The 24,434-nt window shown below is 40.4% G+C and overlaps 1 protein-coding gene across 1 annotated transcript; it reads right to left on the reverse strand.

Annotated features, from left to right (window-relative positions):
* Positions 1-3,729: 3,729 nt before the first annotated feature.
* On the reverse strand, positions 3,730-11,594 carry LOC139469246 (transmembrane protein 26-like). The gene is made up of 3 exons (XM_071251383.1): positions 11,392-11,594; positions 5,095-5,236; positions 3,730-4,512 (listed from the first exon to the last, which is right to left on the reverse strand). The coding sequence occupies exons 1-3, from the start codon at positions 11,592-11,594 to the stop codon at positions 3,730-3,732; spliced, it is 1,128 nt and encodes a 375-aa protein (XP_071107484.1).
* Positions 11,595-24,434: the final 12,840 nt, after the last annotated feature.

Below are 24,434 nucleotides of genomic sequence, written 5' to 3' on the forward strand. Positions count from 1 at the left end.
AATCCTGTAACAGCCCAACCTATCCCTGTAACAACCTGACCTTGTCCTGCGACAGCCAAACCATGTCCTGTAACAGCCTGGCTTTGTCCTGAATATAGTAACGGTTCATATGGGGTATCATAATGCTTCAAACTCTCGAAAAGCCGGAATCAACATCCCATATGGGTACAATGCTATGCGTAAATACGATTATTGGTGTCCCAACCGTGATATTGCCTGAGTATTGCTTCACAAGGGGTATTACCATACGATGCTAAAAGAGGTGTAAATCCATACTCCCATAGTGAATCACCTTTCGAGAAAAGGAGTTGACAGAGCACGTCGGTGTAAAAAAAGGACAGAATACTCTCATTTTCATTTCAACCGACACTTTCGCTGGAAAGTAAACTGCCACGTGTCTAGGCTAAGAGGACAGATGAGGTGGCCTCCATTTCAACTGAAAACTCAAGGTGTCCATACTTAACTGCAAAAGAATGTCAAGATAATAAAGAAAAGATAATGAGAATATTTGTTATTTGACGCACTGACATAGTGGTTTCAACAGCTACACGCGACAAGTGCGTGGTCAGAATTAAAAAAAATAGGTATACTGAAGGGTGATTATATGACTTTACGGTGTTATCAATCTTCTGACGTTGTACTCACAATAACAGACACGTCAAGAGCCAGGGTAGCATTGTTCAAATTCCAATCAGGGTAAATGAGTCATTTCAACGTTTTTACTCTTTTCTTAGGGGAAAAAGAAATAAGGAGATAGTTCACCATATTTATAATTTGTGAAAAGAGCGCCGAAACTTGTAAGGGTGTAGACGTTATGGTTGGTGCCATGTCTAGTGTGATTCTAGACGTTATGGTTGGTGCCATGTCTAGTGTGATTCTAGACGTTATGGTTGGTGCCATGTCCAGTGTGATTCTAGACGTTATGGTTGGTGCCATGTCCAGTGTGATTCTAGACGTTATGGTTGGTGCCATGTCCAGTGTGATTTTAGACGTTATGGTTGCTGTCATGTCCAGTCTGGCTGAACGTTATGGTTGCTGTCATGTCAAGTATGGGTGAAGACGTTATGGTTGATGCCATGTCCAGTGTGGGTGAAGACGTTATGGTTGGTGCCATGTCCAATGTGAGTGAAGACGTTATGGTTCGTGCCATGTCCAGTGTGAGTGAAGACGTTATGGTTGGTGCCATGTCCAGTGTAGATGAAGACGTTATGGTTGATGCCATGTCCAGTGTGGGTGAAGACGTTATGGTTGGTGCCATGTCCAGTGTGAGTGAAGACGTTATGGTTGGTGCCATGTCCATTGTAGATGAAGACGTTATGGTTGGTGCCATGTCCAGTGTGAGTGAAGACGTTATGGTTCGTGCCATGTCCAGTGTGAGTGAAGACGTTATGGTTGATGCCATGTCCAGCGTGAGTGAAGACGTTATGGTTGGTACCATGTCTAGTCTGTGTGACGTATAGATGAAGTGAAATAGGGTTTAAGGTCGCGTCCACGATAATTGTACTTATATAGCGAAGTGTGTGTGTGTGTATGTGCGTCTGCGCGTGTGCGCAGGTGCGTTTGTGTGCTTGTACTAGTCCGGACTACTGCCAATTTTATGCACCTAGCAGCAGTTTATCATGAATAACCCAATCAGACACAGTTTACGGATTTCGAGCCGACCAGTTCTCCCGAATGCCGAGCATCAGGCAGGGTAACAACAAGTCCCATCTTTTGGAATGACGCGGCCGGGGACAGACGCCTTATCCACTAGACCACTGAGGCTGTCTGTATGTTTATATGTTACATGGTATATGTTACTGAATGTGCGCACACCGATGTTTACTCCATAAACGCAAAAACATATTGAAGTCAATCCTTATAAATAAATACTTCTACAATAGTAACTTCACAGACTGCATATTTAATCATAAAAATACAAAAACAAAAACTGTACACAAAAGTACGAATCAGTGGCATTCAGCAAGCCCTGTCCATGCTATTATCAACAAATCAGGAAACAGAATACCGTTAATGGGCGTGACCTAAGTAATCGTTGCTTTATCGATAAAACAAACCCAAAATATTTCTAGGTTACTTTTTCAAACGAAAAAGAAACATTTTGTAGAAAAGGCCAAAACGCAACTTATAATCAGCGTCTGTCAGTTGTGCTTAGTCAGCGAAAACATCAAGAACTATAAGGCGCTATAAAGCATATATTAAGCGGGACTGTAGATCTGGATCACAATATGAATGGACGGAAAATATAACAGTGTACTGCTGATTCGGACGTCCCTGCTCCGGCACCCAGGTACCCGAGGCAGGTTACAGCACGTTGTAACCCCCGAGTAAGGAAGTGTGAATAGAGACTTGAAAACAAACCAGGAAATAAAATAAAATAAAATTGCTTGAGTCAAGTATCTAAACTGTCTCTGTTATACAAATATCCCGCTATCACACATGGTCTATATATGCACGCGGATAATATATTTCCATACGAATTAGCCTTTCTGACGAAACAGATTTGTGTTCAGTTAAAACGTGATATACTCATATTGAAACACGTCAACCAATGACAATCATCTAATGCTCTGTCACTTTTCATGACTGTAGTTTTTTAACGCCCTTCCAATGGCTTCATCTGCTTTCTTGCTACGGCTACCGCTATACACTCATAGATCTGAGGACATGCCAGTCACGTCAGAAAGACCTTTCATCCAACCAATCAGAGCGAGATCGCGATAGTGAAAATCCGAATGTGTTGTCTAATCATGCAACCTTAACAAGGTAGACACAAATTATGGATAACAACTTCTTTATTTTAATATAATGGCGACGTTTCGGTATAGATCCTTATAATTCCTTTCTTATCAATGACAACCGTATAACGGTATAAGGATCTATACCGAAACGTCGCCATTATATTAAAATAAAGAAGTTGTTATCCACAACATTGTCAAATGCAGTTACTTCGAAAATATGTACGAAAGTTCTGGATGTATAAAAACCATCAAGAGGGTGTGCTTAACATTTTCCAGGAGTATATATACATAGACACACATTGCCTTACAGATAGCACTGTTGACAGGCTCCGTCCCGCTCTCTCCACAGCCCTTCAAAGCAGCAGAGCACGGACAATCTGTAGACCAGGAGCATTGCCTTATAGACAGAAGGGCTTGTACAGCTCCACGTCCTCAGCCTACACAAGGTATAGACATTGTAAAAAGTGCGAGAAAACTAGACAATATCTCTGTTAGTTCGGAAATCTCAAATTGCTAGTTTAATAATGCACCATAAAATGAATTAGCAGACAACAAATGTGTTTTTGAACGACGTGAAACAAACTTTCTACAACTGCCAATTGGCCCAGCCTCTAAAGAACAGTTACTCGCTGTTGCCATAGCTGGCCCAATGTACACATCTTCCGTCTTATTTTGGTTTGTTTTGAGGGTTGTATATACATGTTAAATTTAAACTGAGAATATTTTCGACACGCCCCCAAACGACCAGAATAACAATTGGCCACCTCTAACAGCCCATGATGTCTAGATTTGCGCATATCTTGAGATAACACTGTTCTATTTAACGGCACAAAAGATACACAAATTTCATGTCTAAAGAAATGTGGCGAATCTTTCAGTTTTACTAGGCCCATATGCTACCAGGGCCATGACTCGGAAACAACGTTAACATTGCCCAAACAACCGGTGTAATCAGTAAGCGAAAAGTGTAGTTTTACAATCTTTAACCTCATTCGACTTCAACGATGCGTGTTTGGCCTTGGTTTGTCCTTGGGCTGTTCATGCTGCGACCTTTACTCCGCCTGGCCCCCTGTCGTCTGCTGCCGCCATTGGCGTAGTCTTCCTCGACCAATGCGATCCGCGCATTGGCTGCACGTGTAGACATACCCCTGACCATTGCCGCTTTCCTCACGGCCCTGTGAGCAGCCTTGTCGGTCTCAGATTCGTTTTCAAAGCAGCAGAGCACGAGCAATCTGTAGATCAGGAGCATGACGACGAAGAGGTTCTTGCAGGTGTAGAAGATGATGCTGTAGGTGATGAGGTTGTAACGGATGAGGCCGTACAGTCGACACGTAAGGAAGGGGCCGTCTTGCATCAAAAAAGAGAGAAGGAGACTCCAAATCTCGGTTTTCAAGCACCCACAGCATGAGCCGCATGTTTTCTTTTTTTCTTCTTCAAACTCATCTTCAGGGTGCACCAAAGCCGGGCGAGATTTTTTGGGACTTTTTGTGGCTGTTAGGACAATTGAGAACTGAAGCAGGCTGATGGACCAGAGAACGAGGATGACGTACGTGTAGATGCGGTCCTTGCGCACGTCGGGCTCCTCAAACAGGACAAATAGATCCATGATGTCCGATGCCATGCCGATGTAGACGAAAAGCAGCTGCGAAAGTTTGTCACGAGTTAGCTCCCCTCGCGGAAGTATCCATCGGCCTATGATGATGAGGAACAGAAAGGATTGTTCTATGACTGACATCCAGAGGCTTGGACTCAGTGTAATGGGTAATGATACCTGCAACAATGTAGTAATCGTGTCATAAAGTGGTTGCGTTGGTCCGAATGTAAAACATCAAACAAACATTTGAACAATTCTGCAATATTCTAGCAATCTCACAGCGGTCTGTAAAAAACGAATCTGGGCCAGAGACAACCTTTGATTGATACTTTGAGCAACTTTCCTTACAATGACACACAATGAACAAAGTCCCCGAGCCTGACTGTAAGATATCAGTTGAGATGGTTGAAAAGACCCGTTTAGACTCCTTATTGACAGCAGTCTAATATCTAAGGTCCTGAACTATACTCAATAAACTGTTGATGGTCCCCAAAGGTTCTCTAAGTTTGGATGTTGATAGGGGGTGGTCAGACTCGGTTATTGCGTGTCATCTTACCCTGACGGAATGTATCGTTGCTGATGATATAAATTACTGGTTAAATTACCCGGTGCAAATAACATCATTTAGCTGGATTGTGGAATATTGCTGAGAGCGGTGTTACATAAGAAACTTTAAATGTTGTCATAACTGTCCGGAAAACGGGGATCTCGGGGTTTCAGTGTATCATATTTCTGGTGTAGATGTAATGATGTACGAACCCCTTGTATTGCAGACAGTGACTCAGCGCTGGAGCTGTTGCTGCTCTCGTAGATCTCCGTGTACCGTGCCAGTCGGTCCAGCTCCAGGATCCAAATAGCGGGGACTGTGCTCAGTAGGTAAAAGAAGAAACACGGACAGAACCTGCAACGATCAAGGAAATAATAGACATATACTGTAACGTCATTTGTCTACGTAGTTGAGCAATGTTAACGACCATGATAACCCACAACAAAGTGGGTTCCTGCAGACATGCTCACCACAAAGTGTCAGGTCCAAATGTCGGAGATCTTGCCCAGTGTAAAATTGCACCTTTATGTGACATGACAAATATATTTAAGCCAAAGCTTTTGTTTTGTTCTATTATAATGGAAATGGCATAGACAATAGTGGTTTCGCCTCGCATTGTCACCCGGGCCCTTCGTCGTACTAACCAAATGGCACAATGACCGTTTATATGTTGTTGTTTTTGTTTTTTTGTTTTTTAATTGATAGTTTTATGTCTGTGTCCCTGTTACATATAGCCAGGGGAATAACAGAGCTAAACATGAGAAGAAAAAAACCACAAAAAAACCCAAACCCCAAAACACGTAGAACTTCTAATCAAGATACAGGATTTTAAAAACTTTTCTTAACATGACAACACAAAGACAGAATTCACTCTCAATTGACACATATTGGATAAGGTCTAATTCATAATTGTATACATTTTAATGTAAAAATAACTTCTCTAACAAAGAGGAAATTAGTATGTGTTCTTATTCGAATAAACCATGATACATGGCCCTTAGGGTACAAAACTCATTAAAATCATTTTTACTAAAATGAATAGTCTTTTCAGTATGGTATCCCATTTTTAAATCGTTCTTAAAATGTACAAAACATGGTAGGACATTTTATGTCTTACATTTATACACAGCATGAGTCATAACATCTTTTTTACTAACAAAAATGATCAATTCTACTAAGATTAAGGTCATGAGTGTGATTACATCCCCCGACAACCATGTCATAAACTGTGACCAGAAAGTTCGTACAAAGTCACATTCCCAAAACATGTGTGAGATGGACTCTCTTGCTTCAATACAAAATAAACATACATCAGAGTTCTTTACTTTGATTTTGCAGAGAAAAATGTTAGTTGTTAAAATCCTGTGGATTATCCTGTATTGAAACCCTCTCAGTTTTGTTCCCTGTTTTGATTAAAAAGTTCACTTTGATGTCAATAGTATCAAAAATATGCTCAGACAAGAAATCTTGGACATTTTCTATTTTCACTTTTATTGGAAAGTCATTGAAGGCATTGAAGCAATCCCTCCAGGGTTATTCTCTTGAGAAATCCACATCCATGTTGATTAAACTTCACACATTTAGAGCAACTGACAATAAGACTACATTTCCACTCAGGACCTTTAAGAGTAAGCTTTCTCGTCCATGTTACTTTCAAAGCTTTCACATATTCAAGTGTATTAATCATACCCAGCCCACCTTCCAGAAAGGGTCAGCATAGTATTTTTCTTTTTATCCTGTCTGATTTTTGATTCCACATAAAAAATGGAACACATCGTGTTTAATTCTTTTAGAAATGCTTCAGGGGGATTTGGAAGAGTTAAAACAGATACTTAAGTTTGGAAATCAATAATGATTTGATCGGGGCATTATTCCATTTGGGGTTTGAATTCGGTTAATCCATTTATTCTTTATTTGTTACAGTTCATACAGTTTTTATTTAATGTTAAGTTGCACTGTTTCTGAAACATTTGTGCTGAACAAAATGCCAAGCACTTTAAAAGTTGTTGGGTTCCACTTAAAATCAATGTGTCAAATCAATCACTTTTTTCCATGGAGCCAATCCATACCACTTGGGTTTGTCATAATTGATTTTTAAACACAAAATGGCAGCAAAAATATCCAGGGTTTCAACAACAGCTTCAAGAGATGATTTACTTTACTAGAATAAAATCGGTGTCATTAGCATATTGTGAAATATGATATTCACTATTAATAACACATACATACCCTTTATGCCATTAATATTACGCACTATACTAGCCAATATGTCTACACAAAGAAGAAATATGTCGGGGTCTCCTTGCCTACAGCCTCTAGTTTTTTAATTTATTATGATGCAGGATTAATGTTAATAAATTAATAATTATGATTGGGCATACATATATTGCGACTACTCGGTCTAGTTTAATTACAACAGTAACACAGAATGTATACCTTTCATGAATATTATTGTATAGTATACTAGTATTGTGATGTATCGAAAACATTTGACAGAGTTTGGCACAAAGGTTTACTTCATAAACTAAAAAAGGCAAAAGGTTTTTGTAAATGGCAGCTTTTCATTTTGAAACTGACTAAAGCCAGTGTCCGTCAGGGCTCGGTCTTAGGTCTCTTCTCGTTTTAAGTTTACATCAACGATCTCGCTGATAATCCAGAAATTCTACCTTTTCGCAGACGATACTTCCATTAGTACATAATCTTTTCACACAGAACACAGATTAAACAGTGATCTAGGGCTTCTCAATAATTGGGCCAATAGTTGGCTAGTGAAGTTTAACACGCACAAAACAACATTCATATTATTCACTCATTGTAAAAATCGCTTTGCAGATATTAATAACAATGCCGCTCTTAGAGCTTCTATCTCGCTGAAATACCTGGGCGTAGATATGAGTTATACCGCATATGAATATACCGCATGCACGGACAGCTGCATACCAGCATTCATTTATACCATCTTCAATCAAACTGTGGAATGTGTTACCCCTCTGAATACAGAGTGAGTGAGTCAAAATTTAACGTCGCATCGGCGTTATTTCAGCGAAGTACAGCATCATTGTCAAATTTTAAACAGATGACTAGAACAACTATTGGAGCTCCACGTCCGTACTTCTTAGCCGCCAACTGAAGAGCTAGCATTTGACATACACGTCTAACAGCATTAAGAAAAACTGTACACTGTCTGCGTAACTCATTATCATAAGATATAACGTCGCTCTGCGACCACTTACTATTAATTACGACAATAGTGTATAAACTGCATGCATATATATGAATAAAGGGTCCCTATGTCTGCCTCTGTCTAAGCATAATAAATACTGGTATGTGGATGTCTGTAAATGTCTGTCTGTCTGTATAATTATATTGTATGTAAATAAATTTGTACAGAGTGAGTGAGTAGGCATGCACGTGTATTTGTCCTTATATATTTATGTATTTTTGTATATATGTGTATATACCAGTATAATGTGTGAGACATTTCATCTATTTTAATGTTCTTCTTCCAAACACTATGTTAAAAAACGTTTACGTGTTTCGTGTAAATATATATATCTTTGTTTCTTTGAAATGTTAGAGAATGGGACAGATAAGTTAGATAACTAATGACAATCCCGTTGACCATTTATGTCAATAAGATATGTGTTTGATACAATGTACTATACTTTCTTTCTCTGAGACAAGATTGTTTATGATTGTCTATGAATGAAATAATTCCGTCTCAGAACCTTGAACAGTAAAACCCGGATATTCGGGGAACTCCAACATCCGGGCGAATACTGTCGGGAACATGTACATCGAATAAAATGGACATTACCTAATAACTATGATGTCTGTAAATACGGATGACTTCACTGTGAAAGTACGAGTTTTCACTTCAGGCAGAGTCTGCCTCCATAGATTTTACAAAAGCGTCAAATAACTCCCTCCATATCCTGGATAATCAAGACAGGGTCGGCGCAAACCTCATGTTAGAAACGTATTAAAAGGCGCAGGAACCTACACCAGCGTGACATGTTCATGGTCAATACTGTTCCCACCACAGAGGGTGGCGAGATACCCTTGTGGCTGAAGAGTTTGGCCGGAGACCAGGGTTGGAATCATGTGGACCTAATGGGGAACCCAGTATAACCTGCCTGCAACACTGACAAAAGGCGATAAACCTCATGTAGTTTTCGATAGAGATTCCATTTGCCCTTGCCATTGTTACTACGTACGTCATCCAAGGATCCTATTCAAGCTTTGCCCATCAACCCCTGACCGCACTGATGAGTATCACGCCATAGAACCAGTAGCTTCTCATCAATTCAGTGAGTGATAAAAAATCCTGTTTCCTGACACCTTTTCTCACTAAATACATAACTGGTGTCAAGTAAATCGTTGAGGTTATTGACACACCGATACAGGATATTGTGAACTTGCCAGTAAAGCAAGCACTACGAAGGCCGTATTTCCATTACGTGATAAAACCTCATCAGTCAAACAAACAATTGCCCCTGACACTGTCAATAAACAACCAAAGGCGAAAAAGTCATTCATCACCCCAAATCTTTTATTACTGCAAAAACTACTAGCAATAATAATGATGTATGTTGATACGATATGCCTGTGTCTGTGTTTCAAGTGCAGTAGGCGTTGTACTTCCTGCTATAGCTATCATTATTACTTGGAAATGAAACTGGCAACGTACGTGGTATGTCCTTTGTCGATACAGTATTTGTACTTACCCCTGTCTCGCAACAGACAGACTCAAGCCATATTTGGCATCTGGCCATGTACACAAGATACATACGATGTTTGGCGTCATGGACATAATTATCATGACAATACATATTAATAATGTTATTTGTACAGAATAACGCTCAGAACTTTGAGAGGATAGATAAATAGGAGATAAACATTCAATGTACAGCTAGGTTACCTGTAGATTTAACCGCGCTAAATTGATTTGGAACCGATCATGGATATATACAATAAATTTTAAATTCTTAAACTGCGAATTGGATAGTAACAACTTGCTTCACCGTGTTTAAGTATGACGTTAAGATTGTAAATACTTCTTTGGAAATCATCTCAAACTATTTTTTAATGAAAAGGAAGAAAACATACACGTTCACAGCCTTCTTAACATACACGATCGTGACATGAATTGTGTAAACATTATAATTAGGTCAACCACATTATGATCGTTTTGTTTCTTGTACAGTATATAGGCTTTTTCCTCACAAAGGATCAGGCCATTTCTTAAATATTCCTTTATAATAACCAGTTCAGTTTAATCCAAACGTTAGGGTTTCTGTACTGATTATTCACTACAAATCAAAACCTAAGAAAAAGTATATTTGTATTCCAAACGAAGGAAATCTTTGAATTTGAACAATTAAAGAAACCTCAAAGTATTTGTCGCCATAAGACATGTGGACGAATGTAAATTACCATGAATTATGAAAGTTTGAATCGGAATAGCCCAGTGGGAGATTGCACAAGAAATCAAATCCTTCGGGGCACGTTAGACACGATTAGCCAAATCACACCTTTTGCCAACCAGGTTCTTACTTTAATCGCCCATAACGAGAAGCATAAACTGCCATGGACCTGTTCTGTCTCAACAGTAGACTAATGACATCTTGATAACATACGTTCAAAACTGAGTAAATTTCCCTATCAATATAATACTAGTTTACACAGAATCAAGATAGATAAACTTATATTATAATTATTACAGATTATTATTTCCTCAGATTAATTGATTGTTAAGAAACTTGGAACAGTGGCTCTCAACCTATAATAAACAAACCGAAATCGCCTTACATTTCTATGCTTGGTTTACAGATCCACCGTTATTCAGAATCGGAAAAATCAGAATCAAGGTTATTTTATACCGCTGACGGTAAAGATTGCGGTGACAATAAAAATAATTCATGGGGTTTTATTATAACAAAAAATAAATTCCAACGATCGTTATTTTAGGTTAAAACTATATGTAAGGACCCAAAACCAGTCCAAGTTTAACACCTACACATTCAAAACAAACTTTTAGATGATTAAACAATCCCGTACAATGCAATTTATATATATTTATTTTTAGACCTACCTACCAAAGTTTTCACTATCAAAATCCAAACACCAAATTAAAAAGTGTGCCCAAAGCGAAACCCTCTGGCCCACTATTTGCGGGAAATAGAGGAAGCGTTCGTTCCTCGTGCTAGTTCTGCTTCCACTCGTGGTGTCCATTATGCTAACATGCTAGCTAGGCTATTGCTAGGCTATTGCTTAACCAATCAAACTCAAAATGGTTAATTTCCGATTTATCATTTCTACGACTGTAAGGAATGACAAAACATTTTATGGATGACAACTCCTTTATTTTTGCTTGAAAACGACATAAGGATTATCGTAATAGAATAAAGGAGTCGTCATCCATCTTGACGTTAGTATTATACCAAACTTCTAAATATGGCAATGAAACAGTTTTACTATTGTCATTTTTCAAAACATAAGGAGCTTACCATAATCCTTCGACTCCTTTCCTGAACGTGACCATCACCATAAATTCAATAAATTGCAAAGTAATCGGTGCGGCCAGCAGCCAGTAGTATTCATTGTTGGTGGAAGATGCCGCTCTCCAACATGCTATTAACGTGTGCGTGAGAAGCATCAATCGTACAAATAATGACGATAGAAAAGTCCTGAGTCTGTAAGATATTTTCATTTTGAATCTGCAGGATATGTCGAAACTCTGCTCATCCGCTCCAGTATTCTCGATTCCGCAAACTAGACACTAGCTACTAAGTAATGCTTTTTTCATGAGGGTAAAAGCAATCAGCAATTTGTCAAAGACCATGTCAAATGCGCCTAGGTCACAACACTGTGTTGTCTGGTAGTTACGCGAGCGTCGAAACGTACTAACTACGAGCGTGTCCGACGTCAGAACTTATACATGCTGGGGCAATGGTCCGTCCACAATAATCTGATTATTCCTAGGAATAATGGACCTGATTTTCAAGCTTCATGACCTCTTAAGGTAATCGCTCGCCCTTTCTTATGTTGTTCCGTATCACTTACTCTCCCATATTTGATTCGAAGGAATGAAGGCCATCGCACCAGTGAATAAACAGCATTCGGAAAGTACACGACAATTGGAGCCCTTATCAAAGGGTGAATTAACATCCAATGTTCGGATCAAACGTATCTACGTGTCGAAATTATATGCACAGTGTCTATCGGAAATAACTTCATTAGAACACATGTTGACCCTTTTGTACGACTGACGTGTGCGATATGGTAGGTCAGTTTAGACGTCAACTTTCCGACGTTGGACAATAGGGCATGTACACACTCGTACACATATTACACTGTGCTTTTATGTATATGTTACTCCGACCATCATATGTCCCGTTGTCCGACACAAAGGGAACGATTGTAGAGCATGACCACCTGGTTTGGTTATTGAAATATATTCAGTGATGTGTATCAAACAAACGTACAGGCCAAGGTCATCTAAGGGTCAACCTTTTTATAATCGGGGATGGCATTAAGTGAACAATTGCTTTTGAGGGTAAAACCTAAAGAATTTATTTCATGCATTATCGAGGAACAAATCATTGCTTACTCCTACCACCCTTCACCAGAAATTAAAATATCGGTTTCTTACACTGTTATTGATGGTGCAAGATCGGGTTGGTTAATAATGTGGTATGGATGAAAGACTTTTGTTATGATGCATATACTACTAAACTTCATCATTATACACATATGTCATTATATTTTCATATACGGGTTATTAATAATCATATTGTTGCATCATGGATCAATAGGAATATTAATATGAACCGTTACGGAACAATAGAAGGTCAAAATAACCATCAACATAGAACACTAACACGTATGAGGGAGCAAATTCGGAATTAATATCGCTTTGAATAGTTTAAAAAAAATATATCTTCAACACCAGAGAATAATCAGTCGCGAGTGTCTGACGTCACAGATTCCATTGGGTGTAAAAAGACAAAATAGTGGCGAAAGTCAAATCACAGCGTGGCAGATTATTGTTGGATGAAAACCACAATGACAAAATGTCTTCGACGATTAGCGTGCTTGTGAACTCAAAGTCCCCCATGGAAGAAGACCTATTTATTATCATGAATCTGTGAAAATGAGAAATGGTACATAAACTAAGCAGCAAAAGAAAGTATAGGTTAGCAATTTGTAATTTTCCTAAAAACAGCAATAACTTGTGGAAAGTGGGTATTGGGAATATGAGTGCCCAGGAACAGGTACCAAAAAACACCTCACCCGAACGCGCCACCTTTGACGGCGCTCGTGCGGTGACAAAATAAATGGTGAAACAGGTTTCCCGCCTGTGGCATAAACTGCACGTGCATGTTAGCTGTATAGATGCGTTCGTCTGCAGGGTATTACCACACGTGATGAAAACACACAATAGAAATGCCACGACTGTCACAGGAGCAGAGAGAGAGAGAGCCATCGGTATGGCCGAAATGGGGGCAACACAGGTCCAAATTGGCAGAAGGTTTGGTTGTACACCATTGACAGTAGCCAGGCTGATTCAACGGTACAGGCAGACAGGGAGGACACAGGACAAGCCTAGAACCGGACGACCACGAGTGACAACACCACTGGAAGACGGTCAGATACGGCTCATTCACCTGCGAAACAGATTCGTAACGGCGACGGCAGCAACAGCGTTGGGACATCCCATTAGCCAACGTACAGTACTACGACGACTTCGTGCTGCTGGAATCAAAGCGTATCGTCCTTCCCGAGGAATGGTACTGACTGCTCTACATCGACGCCTGAGACTGCGTTGGGCGAGGCAGGTTTGTCGATGGCAATTGGGAAATTGGCGTCGAGTTCTGTTTACTGATGAAAGTCGGTTTAACTTGTTTCGAAATGATGGCCGAGAACGAGCTTATTGACGCAGAGGGGAACGTTTGGCTCCGGCGTGTATTCGAGAGGTCCATCCATTGTGCGGGGGGGGGGGGGGGGGGGGGGGGGTCATTGTGTGGGGCGGTATTTGTGGAGATCAGAAGACTGATTTGGTGATTATACAGGGAAACCTGAACGCTGTGCAGTACAGAGACCAAGTGTTGCAGCCAGTTGTGCTTCCGTTCTTACAAAACCAACAGCAGGGGCCATTGTTTCAACACGACAATGCCAGGCCCCATGCTGCAAGACTGACTCGGAACTTTCTAAACCAGCAGAACGTTGACGTTTTGCCCTAGCCTGCCCACTCACCCTATATGAATCCTATTTAACATCTGTGGGACCATCTTGTCAGACAGATTAGAGCACACCATCAGCCTCCCGTCAACAGACCAGAATTGCAGCAGGCCCTGAGAGACGAGTGGCAACGGATTCCAGTCCACGTCATCAGGAGACTGAGGCGGCGTATCACAGCATGCATTGAGGCAGCTGGAGGTCATAGACGCTATTGAAGGCAACTGTGTCGACAATGAACGTGTAGTGTGTCTGACAATTTTTTGTGACATTTCAGACTTTTGAAAATGAAATTTCTTACCCCACCATTGTTTACCTTGAGCTAACATTACCTGTGATTGCACAATTTCATTCAAACTGTGGTTGATCAATCATTTGTTACCCCTCCCTAGATTATATTATAATTTACAACAAAACCTCTTCTTGTTATTTTTTATCGATCATGGAACTCGACCTATACTTTCTTTTGCCAACCATTTTATATTTATTGAAGTGTACAATTTTAGACATTCATTTGTTAGAACAATTTACATTTTTCCCAGCTGTATCCAACAAACTACTTATTTGATGAACACAATCAAACAATGTATTCATTTACTCTATTAACACAAAACATAACGTTTGGCTATTTTCCACCAAAGTATTAATTTTATGGGTCGATGCTTCTGCTGATGGACTGAAGTACCCGAGTTTCATCATAAGCTTAGTAGCATTTATCTGTGCTGGGGTCAACCACAAAAGACAAAAGAAATATTTGGGCGGAGACTGCGCTACACGGTGTTCCAAACGAATATATTATTTCTTAACGTTTTTCATAAGCAGCAAAATCCCTGCAATTCAAAATTAACATATCGCTTTTATTAGTTTCAACAAAATCAGCAAGGTTTGTGGTTCATCGATCGCTTGATTGTCTGGTTTGTTTACAGGTTGACGTCGCATAGCAGGTGCTACCGGTAGGGAAGGACATGCTTACCTTTTAGGCAAACACATGGTGTCATCACTGATTTTCTGTGGTCCATTCATATGGGGTTGTCCTGGTATTTTGTATGGAGAGTGGAATTTTTGTAACGTCTCGCATCAATGTTTTTTTGTGACTAACAATTTCTTTTTTCCAACAGTCTGAAGCATAATCAATTTTTTTTCAAGCATTTCGTGGGGCAATTTGCCCCCTCCTCAACTATGAAATAGATGGTCCCTTATTTATTTACAGAGATCCAATTACACCCAATGGAATAATAATAATAATAAAGTCCATTTCTTCAGCGCCATTCCCGTCTACGTAGTCGCGCATAGCGCCTCACAAAGGGTCATAGACACATCTAAAGAGATAAGTCTTTAGTTTTGTCTTGAAGGTGTCCAGAGTTGGAGATTGCCTAATTTCCACTGGAAGGGAATTCCAGAGCACAGATGCAGTGTGAGCAAAAGTTCTGTTGACGAATGCTTTGAGTGAGACCATAGGGACACTTAACTGGAGTTTATGTGCTGATCTGAGATCTCGTGCTGGCTGGTGTAGGGGTAAGAAGTTCACACAGATAGGAAGGTGCTGTACTATAGTAGCACTGGTATGCAATGCACACGACTTTGTATTCAATCCTAGATCTTATTGGAAGCCAGTGTAATGATTTTAATAAAGGAGTGACATGTGCACGCTTATTTCGTCTACATATCAATCTGGCAGCAGCATTCTGCACACGTTGCAATTTGCTACATAGATCCTGTTTGATATTAATAAGCAGACTGTTAGCATAGTCCAATCTTGATAGGATAAGTGATCTCGAGATGATGTACCGCATCGTATGTCAACGTTGGTCTTATCTGATTGATGTGCAGAATCCGTGCGGGCAGACAACCATTCTCTGGCGTTGATGTCATATATTTATCAGAATGGGATGATAGGGTCGGTTAACAAACACTGGTTTGCTTTTCTTCACCTCGAACATAAACACTCCCCGAATAATAGAAGCCTGGTGAATATATGCCTTAATTTTTCATTCAACCACAGGAGAGCTTTCACCTGAGTATGATCCATTCGGTAATCTGTTTACTGACACAAGCGATATTGCAATCATAATCCTCTTAAGGTAATGATATTAACATAACCTTTGAATAATATCAGTTGCCACACTGACTCGGCTTACTCAAAACAAAGTATTGTCAAGTGTTTCCACAACAGACATAAGATGTTTGGCCAATACTAATTAAACTAAGTTGGCTGTCACGTTTAGATTGATTAATTAGGGAGAAAATAAATACCCGTATGAAAAAATGGCCTTCTAAATACGAAAACACCGTGGAAGCCCCTCATACTATTGACTTACAGGTCACGTGCCATGTAACACGTACAATGGCTTAACGTCACTATGACGTATACAGAGTATACATAACACCGTTTTGGGTTTTATGTGGTGCATGTACACGGTAACTGTTTCATGTACAATACATAGAGGTTATCACGCGAGTGTGTTTGAGGATGGTAAATATCCTGCATTAGGAATAAACCTTGTATAAATACATAGTGTTTATTCCTAATACAGGATATTTACCATCCCCAAACACACAAGAATGATAACCTCTTTTTATTATAATCTAATTCTTTAATTCTGTGCTTCAAAATCGCTTTTCCTCTCTCATAAACATTACCGAAACAATGCGTGTTTTCCAGGAATGCGCGCATTAATATTAATTACGTCACAGGGTAAGTGATGTGTCAGTCGGACAGTGACAGTAGCCAATATAGTTCCAACTGAAATCTGTTTCTTATACAGTGGCGAAGCAACACATACGCAAAACAACAATTGTTTTTAATTGCCTTTCGCGACAATCCATCGGTCTGTCTGCTAGAGTAACTGCCCGTTGCCAAAGGGAAGCTACTCTAACCCTAGTCTATGAGACGTCATGGCCACGGTCAAACATTGTTGACAGTCGGTCTGTCCTGTCATAACGTTCAGAAGTGTAGTCAGATGTACACACAGCTACGAAACGAAACAAGGTAAAAATTCAAACATATTTCAGCCAAATCCAACTATTTTAATTTGTGCAGAAGGTTTCAATCTGCAGAGGTCTACAAGCACAGGCATGGCTACTGATCCCGCTTGGCTAGGCCTCGTGCCCTCGCAAAATTGTTTCGAAATTTATATCTCCAAAGTTGCCAAAACTTATAAAATGCCTTAGCTACGTCACAGGTAGTCACTGATTTTCAGTATATTAGACTGTTCTTTTGATAATGATAGCAATTATCCCTGTAGTTTATCCAGATTCCCGATGGTTAATTCTGACTAGATCGCTGAATGACGAGGGCGAAGCCATGTTTGTTTATAAACACTGAAAGTAGTCCCTACTTGACCTTTGATATTTGCATCTCTATCCGCATATGACCCCAACGGATATCGTTTTTATCCGTTGGCTTTATCCTGCCGAGAAACCTACCCATTATATGATAAACAATCATTATGGCATTACTTGTTTGAATGTTATCTTCCCAGCAATTGTCCATATAGCAACCTGGAAATAATTAAGTTTGGACAGACAGACCAATGATTGACATTAGGAGCAACCCACCACGCCGCCGAGGTCAATGATATGCAATCAACAAATTCACGGAGCCTGACCACCAGATCCAGTTAGTTGTCTCGTGACCTTGGGAGGGAACCTATTTTATCCCGGAACCCACCAGGTTACTTATAATGCAAGGGTTGAGCCTCAAATAGAAGATTTGGCCGAAAGAGATTATAATGATTTATTTGTCAACATAATCCCTTTCACATGGATACACTTTTGCCAGCGATGTTTCAGGGAAAACATAGCAAATATGCAGACCTAGCTTTCGAAGTGTCACGCTTGCATCCATAGTACCAAGTTGTATGACTCCCCATTGTTCTCGGTGCCTTATGTTTGGTACCGCCTTTGGTACATGCTGTCTGGCACGGGCCTGCTGCCAGGAATACAGCCCTTCTCACGATCTGGGTAATGCAGATGTCTGCAGTGTTGGGGAGTCTTCACATTCTCCGAAAAGTTCTGGGTGGGTTTGACTAGGCAGTGCTTTCTGGGAGAAGTCCTGGGCCCATTCGCTGTCTAGGCTGCGTGAAGAGGGGGCAAGGGCCCTGAGATGATAATGAGCCTAACCAGCCTGATTGTGCCAGGATCAACCAAACCCTCTTTGCTGCATTTTAAATTTTAATCTGTCAATAATAATAATAATAATAATAATAATAATAATGATAAAAAAATAATAAGTTGGATTTTTACATAAGTATTTGAAACCAAAACCAAAACACCTTCTGGAAATTGCTTACCACAGATATTCCTTCCCACAGCGGAACACGACGGTATATCCAGTTTCTGCGAGAAGTGGTATTGTTAGAACCAGCATGGACAGGTAGCTGTTGTCAGAGAGTTTAGAGGCCATCAACCAGACTGTCAAGGTAATGTGCATCAAAAACAGGCTACGAACGATGGCTGCACGAATAATGGATGTACATTTCTTCAGTCGTTCAGCCATTTTGGTTAATATTTACGGCCTGAGGGAGTCACAATGCCACATTTGGTGATTCATGCATACCGTTTGGCGAATTTGCCAAACGTTTCCATGAAAATTGTCCATGAACTCCATCGTAGTGCACTTTTCATTGCGGACGTGTGAATGTGAGATCTTGTACAGCGAAACGCTCGTTGTTATTTAAAGGCTATGTGCATCATGACCAAACTGGTGAGTGATGGAGGTTGGACGAGGAAGGGCAAGCCAACACGGAGCGTAACGCGGTGTCTTGATCTATGCCTCTGGCTGCCCATACACATCTCACATCGTGCAATGCTATTGATAATGAAATTGAAGCTGCACTTATTGCAGCTCATGTTAGTTTTTATTACATTTGCTCCCGATAGAAAGAGGAAGTGACGTTGGTGCCGATCAATATGTCTTTGTCATTGAACACTAGACTCAGTTTGTCTCTTTTTTCCCCACGGATGACAAGTCATCACTACTGTGGATAATCATTGCAATAGCGCCATCATTATCACAGTGATAGGTTTAGGTTTATCTAGTTATCTGAATCAACTATGAAATGTATCATGCAGGAATTATAAGGTAAATGCTACTACTAAGAAATATAACTAATGAATGTGAAATATTTATATGTGAAGAGTCTGCTCCCACATAAATACATGTCTTGTGCCTTTCTGAAGTCCGAAAGACACCACTCATAGATGGTTTTAATACAAAGTTAGTTGTGACGATGAATACAATACATATTGACATACGGTCAGAAACTGTAGCGTGCTGTCTTGAAGATTCTGCTTTTGTTCTGTATATCAAACGGGCGGTGGGGTAGCTTAGTGGTTATAGCGTTCGCCTGTCACGTCGAAGACCCGGGTTCGATTCCCCACATGGGTACAATGTGTGAGGCCCATTTCTGGCGTCCCCCGTCGTGGTATTGCTGGAATATTGCTAAAGGTGGCGTAAAACCTCACTCACTCACTCAGTATTTATGAAACACCCCTGGCGATTCCCCCGGGTAAGACTAGGTCCCCAGTAACCCAATGCACTAGGTGGGTGATAGGCCCTGGTGTACATGATGTAGCTGGGATGTGTTTGACTGCGGCGTAAAACACCATTTACTCACTCGCTGTAATATAATTTGTGACAGAAATGATTATGATTATTGATGTTAGTCAAACTAACCATTAAAGCTAAAAGGCATTAAAAGTCTGTATATTGTCATCATTATTCACTGGCAATGTTGTTTCTCAGGGACAAAACAAATTATGTCTCGAAAAAGCACGACACTGAAATTGCGATTAAAATGATTCGTTTGATAATAAACTCTACCGTCAAGCGATCTGACTGAACTAACACCTCCCTCTCGTAACCTTAACAATTCACACATAGAGTGACTGTTAGCATCTCTCTCTCTCTCTCTCTCTCTCTCTCTCTCTCTCTCTCTCTCTCTCTCTCTCTCTCTCTCTCTCAGTAACAAAGGGTTGTTTAACATGTCCAGAGTAGTGGGATTTACATGGACCAAAAATGAACCCTTTTCACACGGTAACTTACCATTTCCCCTCCTGTCCTTTCTTCTTCTTGAGTCTGAAGTACGTCTCCAATAACACTAATATGTTGGAGACGAGCAGTAACCAATAGTAACGGAACTTCGTCACGTCGACTACCCTCCATACTGACAACAAGCTGTGTGACGTCAGTATAATCCGGACAAAGATAGCCTTAATGATATATCGGACGACAACCATATTAAAATAATAAAAGATGATATTTTCTGGCTATTGTCGTTTCCTCTTGTCAAAAAAATCCGATCTTCTGTTTTTGTCGAGGCAGATGGTGATGTTGACCCGCAGCCATATTGAAATCAGTATTCGTTGAAATTTCTCACACATCATGCATATTGAGATTTGCAATTATGTCGAATCTGTTGAGCCACAGGCAAAACCACATGTTGAATAATGTTTCCTTTGTGATCTAAAGTCACAAATAACTGAACAATAATGACCTCAGATGTGGTCAAATGTAAATCAAATTTACCTCAATCAGAGACACAAATATTGTATCAATTTCCGTGTCCCGCCAAATCGATCATATTTGTTTTGCCGAATTTGAAGTAAATAAATGTGATTGTAGCTAAAGCCATGTCATTTGTGTCCTAAACTGACCATTGCGGTTGTCCACTGTCGCAGTGTCAAGCGTGAGGATATTACCGTGCAGGACCACAGAGCGAAGCCAATAGAACAGCAAGTCATCAACCAAACACTGGAGTAAGCCTGCACAGCACCAATGGAATCTTGAGATGACCCTTTGCCACAGTAGTTACTCAAAGTCACTGTTACCGCACACAAAAGTGAAATGTCATTCCACGAAGCGTCACACATCACATATTTAAGGCATTAGGTAATATTGTCTCAAATATGCGTCCAGAGAAACTTCACAGTGCAACCACTAAGGTAACCTAGCTATGTAGCTATGAACCTGCCCCCCCATCATAGTCGTAAAGACCCATTGTTTTATTCTTACAGTGATGGCTATCACCAACAGCCTATTCAGCTGTATTTCTGGTCTGAAAGGGTGGTATGTTGTGAAAAGGTCTTTCTGGATTGTTCTCCCTTTCCACGTGGTGTTACCTTGGGAAAACGTAATGAAAGATTAAACTATTCTAAACCGTGACAGGTAAGACTAATGCTTACTGGCTTGATATCAGTTGAAACGTTGAATACATTGGAAATAAGGTCCATTTGTTTTCGTCATTAATAACATCGTTGTAAGCGTTTTGTATACGTAAAACTGCAGTGGTTAACGTTCAAGTAGAGTCGTGCTAGTTTGTAATGTAGGATTAATAATGTTACAAATATGTTATTATTATAACCGTGCATTCATGCAACAATAGGTTTGTAAAAAGTAAAGTTTGTAGCTTTGAATAAACAGGTTAACAGAAAGTGTTTACAGAACTGTTCTTTGTACGAGTTTCCGGTCAGTATTTGCATATCGTTGGGAACCGGTTGCCGTTTACAAAACGATCTCAGCGCTTCCACTGCGGAAAGTGGTTTTCAATCAATCAGATTGCGTCATTGCAATATGAAAATACCTCACATTTGAATGTAGTTGATGTTGAACACCACACCTTGTGTTAATCATTATCATATCTGAATAGCGAATGGGCAATGCATCGTCACATTAAACAAAATCAAGTTGACGTTTTTATCTTATCTTATCTTATATACATCCCCCACGTAACTGCAATAAATAGAACGCGGGTGGTCCAATGATGTAAGACGACGCACATCTCGTACAAGGGATTCTCAGATCGTGGGTTTTGGACTGAGGAAGAAATCTGCCCAAACCATCCATCAGTACTATCAACTTTTGACTTGACAAAAACCCGAGGACATTCCCATTCCACTTTTTTTTATGGATTCCAAAATTACACAAAATTACATACAAAGAGAGATATATTGTTGGGTATAGCAAATGTACCACAAAATCCCTGTCTCAAAGATTAAACATAATCCTTAACACAATCAAGGAAGAACGTTTTTATATTCACAGAGAATATCTGAGACAAGGGGAATTAATAATTTAAGCTTTTAAAAGGTTTTATGGTAGACATGTGGAGGACTTTTCGATGGGACACCTTTACGCCTGATAGCATTGCTGTTTGATAGTGATTCATGAACACATGGGTGGTTGGATCGTTCAGTCGAATTTTAGCAGAGATTTCATATCAATGTGGAAAGGGCTCTTTTTTATTTCCGTCCTAAATTCGCCCCGACTCATATAGCTTCATCGGGTTTCCAGTACAACCATACATTCACCCGCCAACTCTCACGACCATACATCCACCCGCCAACACTCACGACCATACATTCACCCGCCAACACTCACGACCATACATCCACCCGCCAATACTCACGACCATACATTCACCCGCCAACACTCACGACCATACATTCACCCGCCAACACTCACGACCATGCATTCACCCGCCAACACTCACGACCATACATCCACCCACTATAATAGTACCAGATTCCATTGAAAAGTAAGATTAACATTTGTTCTAATATGAAAAAATGCCAAATGTACTTCTTGATGTAGTGCTGTGGGTCAATGGCGCGGCTTAAGGTATTCTTGTCTCTGTTGTTGCGCCTCGTTGTCAGCTGCACGGATCACAACATTTACTGGGCGATACTCGGGCTGGACCTGGGGCTTGTCACCGAGACGTGTGCTGCTTGTCTGGATCACAGCAGCCAATCAACATGGTGAGTCGTGCATGCGGGTGTGTTGCTGTGTGAATGCATGGTCGCGTGTGGGTGGGTGTGAATGTATGGTCGTGAGTGTTGGCTGGTGAATGTATGGTCGTGTGTGTGGGTGTGTGACTACATGATCGTGTGGGTTGGTGTGTGACTGCATGATCGTCTGTGTTCGAGTGTGAACACTGAATGGTCGTGTTTGTTGGTTTGTGACTTCATGGTCGTGTGTTATGGTGTGTGACTACATGGTCGTGTGTGTGTGTGTGTGTGTGTGTGTGTGTGTGTGTGTGTGTGTGTGTGTGTGTGTGTGTGTGTGTGTGTGTGTGTGTGTGTGTGAATGCCTGGCCGAGTGTGTGGGTGTGTGAATGCATGGTCACGCGTGTGTTGGAGGTGAGTGCATGGTCGTGAGTGTTGGCGGGTGGATGTATGGTCGTGAGTGTTGGCGGGAGAATGCATGTTAATCTTACTTTTCAATGGAATCTGGGACTATTATAGTTCAACAATAAATCAGTTCAATGCCGCAGGAATGGTAGCAACGGACGTTTCTCGAATATCCTCGTTTTAGGTAATGTCTGTTTGTAATATGCAACAGTCCTACCGTCTGTAATCTTCTCATGACAGTACTATCTACTCACTAACACATACTCCACAGATAGTTCGGAACATTGTATTCTATCTATTGGAGTTTTAAACAAGGACAGTGTCTCATCAGATGGCCCGTTTCATCTTCTATCTTCTATTATGCACACTTTGATTTACATTCCTGATTTTCCAGTGATCCATCGACATAATTTGCACCGCTATTTTACCGTTTACGCCTGATGGAATCTGATAATCAAGAATGCATATTCTCCGGCGTTGGCGTTTTATATTTTCTTAAAAAAAACCGCATAGATAATGAAAAATGCCCATTTTGGTCGTACCAATTTGAGAATGGACAATATGCACGTGTTGTGTGTGAGAGCAAGTATAGTCACTGGGTGTATGATTCCAGAGAGTCAGCAAGTGTTGATGAAAACCTGGGAGTGTCGTATACATATCCCCGTCACATGAAGGATTAATGGTTTCATTAGTTTCAGCACGGTTCGTGTTTATATTACAATCAACCTGAAAACGGTTGATAGGAAAAGAGTAGTTTTATTTCAGCTCCAAAACACATAATTACTCCTGGGCAGGTTGCTCGGACGACTGAGACAGCGGAGCCGCTGGGCTTGTGTTACACAGAGAAACTTGTTTCAGGCATGCATTCAATTAAAATAAAAGTTTGAAATACGTCGATTTAAATATGTTTGTTGGTTTGTTGTTTAATACCGCACTCAGCAATATTCCAGCTATATGATGAATGTCTGTAAATAATCGAGTCTGGGCCAGACAATCCAGTGACTGGCATCATGAACATTTATCCACGCAATTGGGATACGATGACATGCATCAACCAAGTCAGCGAGGCTGACCACCCGATCCCTTTAGTCGCCTCTTACGACAAGCATAGTTTTAAAGCAAGAGTGGGTAGCTGAAGACCTGTTCTACCCCGGATCTTCATGGGTAGATTTAAATATGTAGG

The sequence above is a fragment of the Haliotis cracherodii genome, unplaced genomic scaffold, assembly GCF_022045235.1.
Source record: "Haliotis cracherodii isolate W230 unplaced genomic scaffold, xgHalCrac1.p SCAF_2, whole genome shotgun sequence".
NCBI lineage: Eukaryota > Metazoa > Mollusca > Gastropoda > Lepetellida > Haliotidae > Haliotis > Haliotis cracherodii.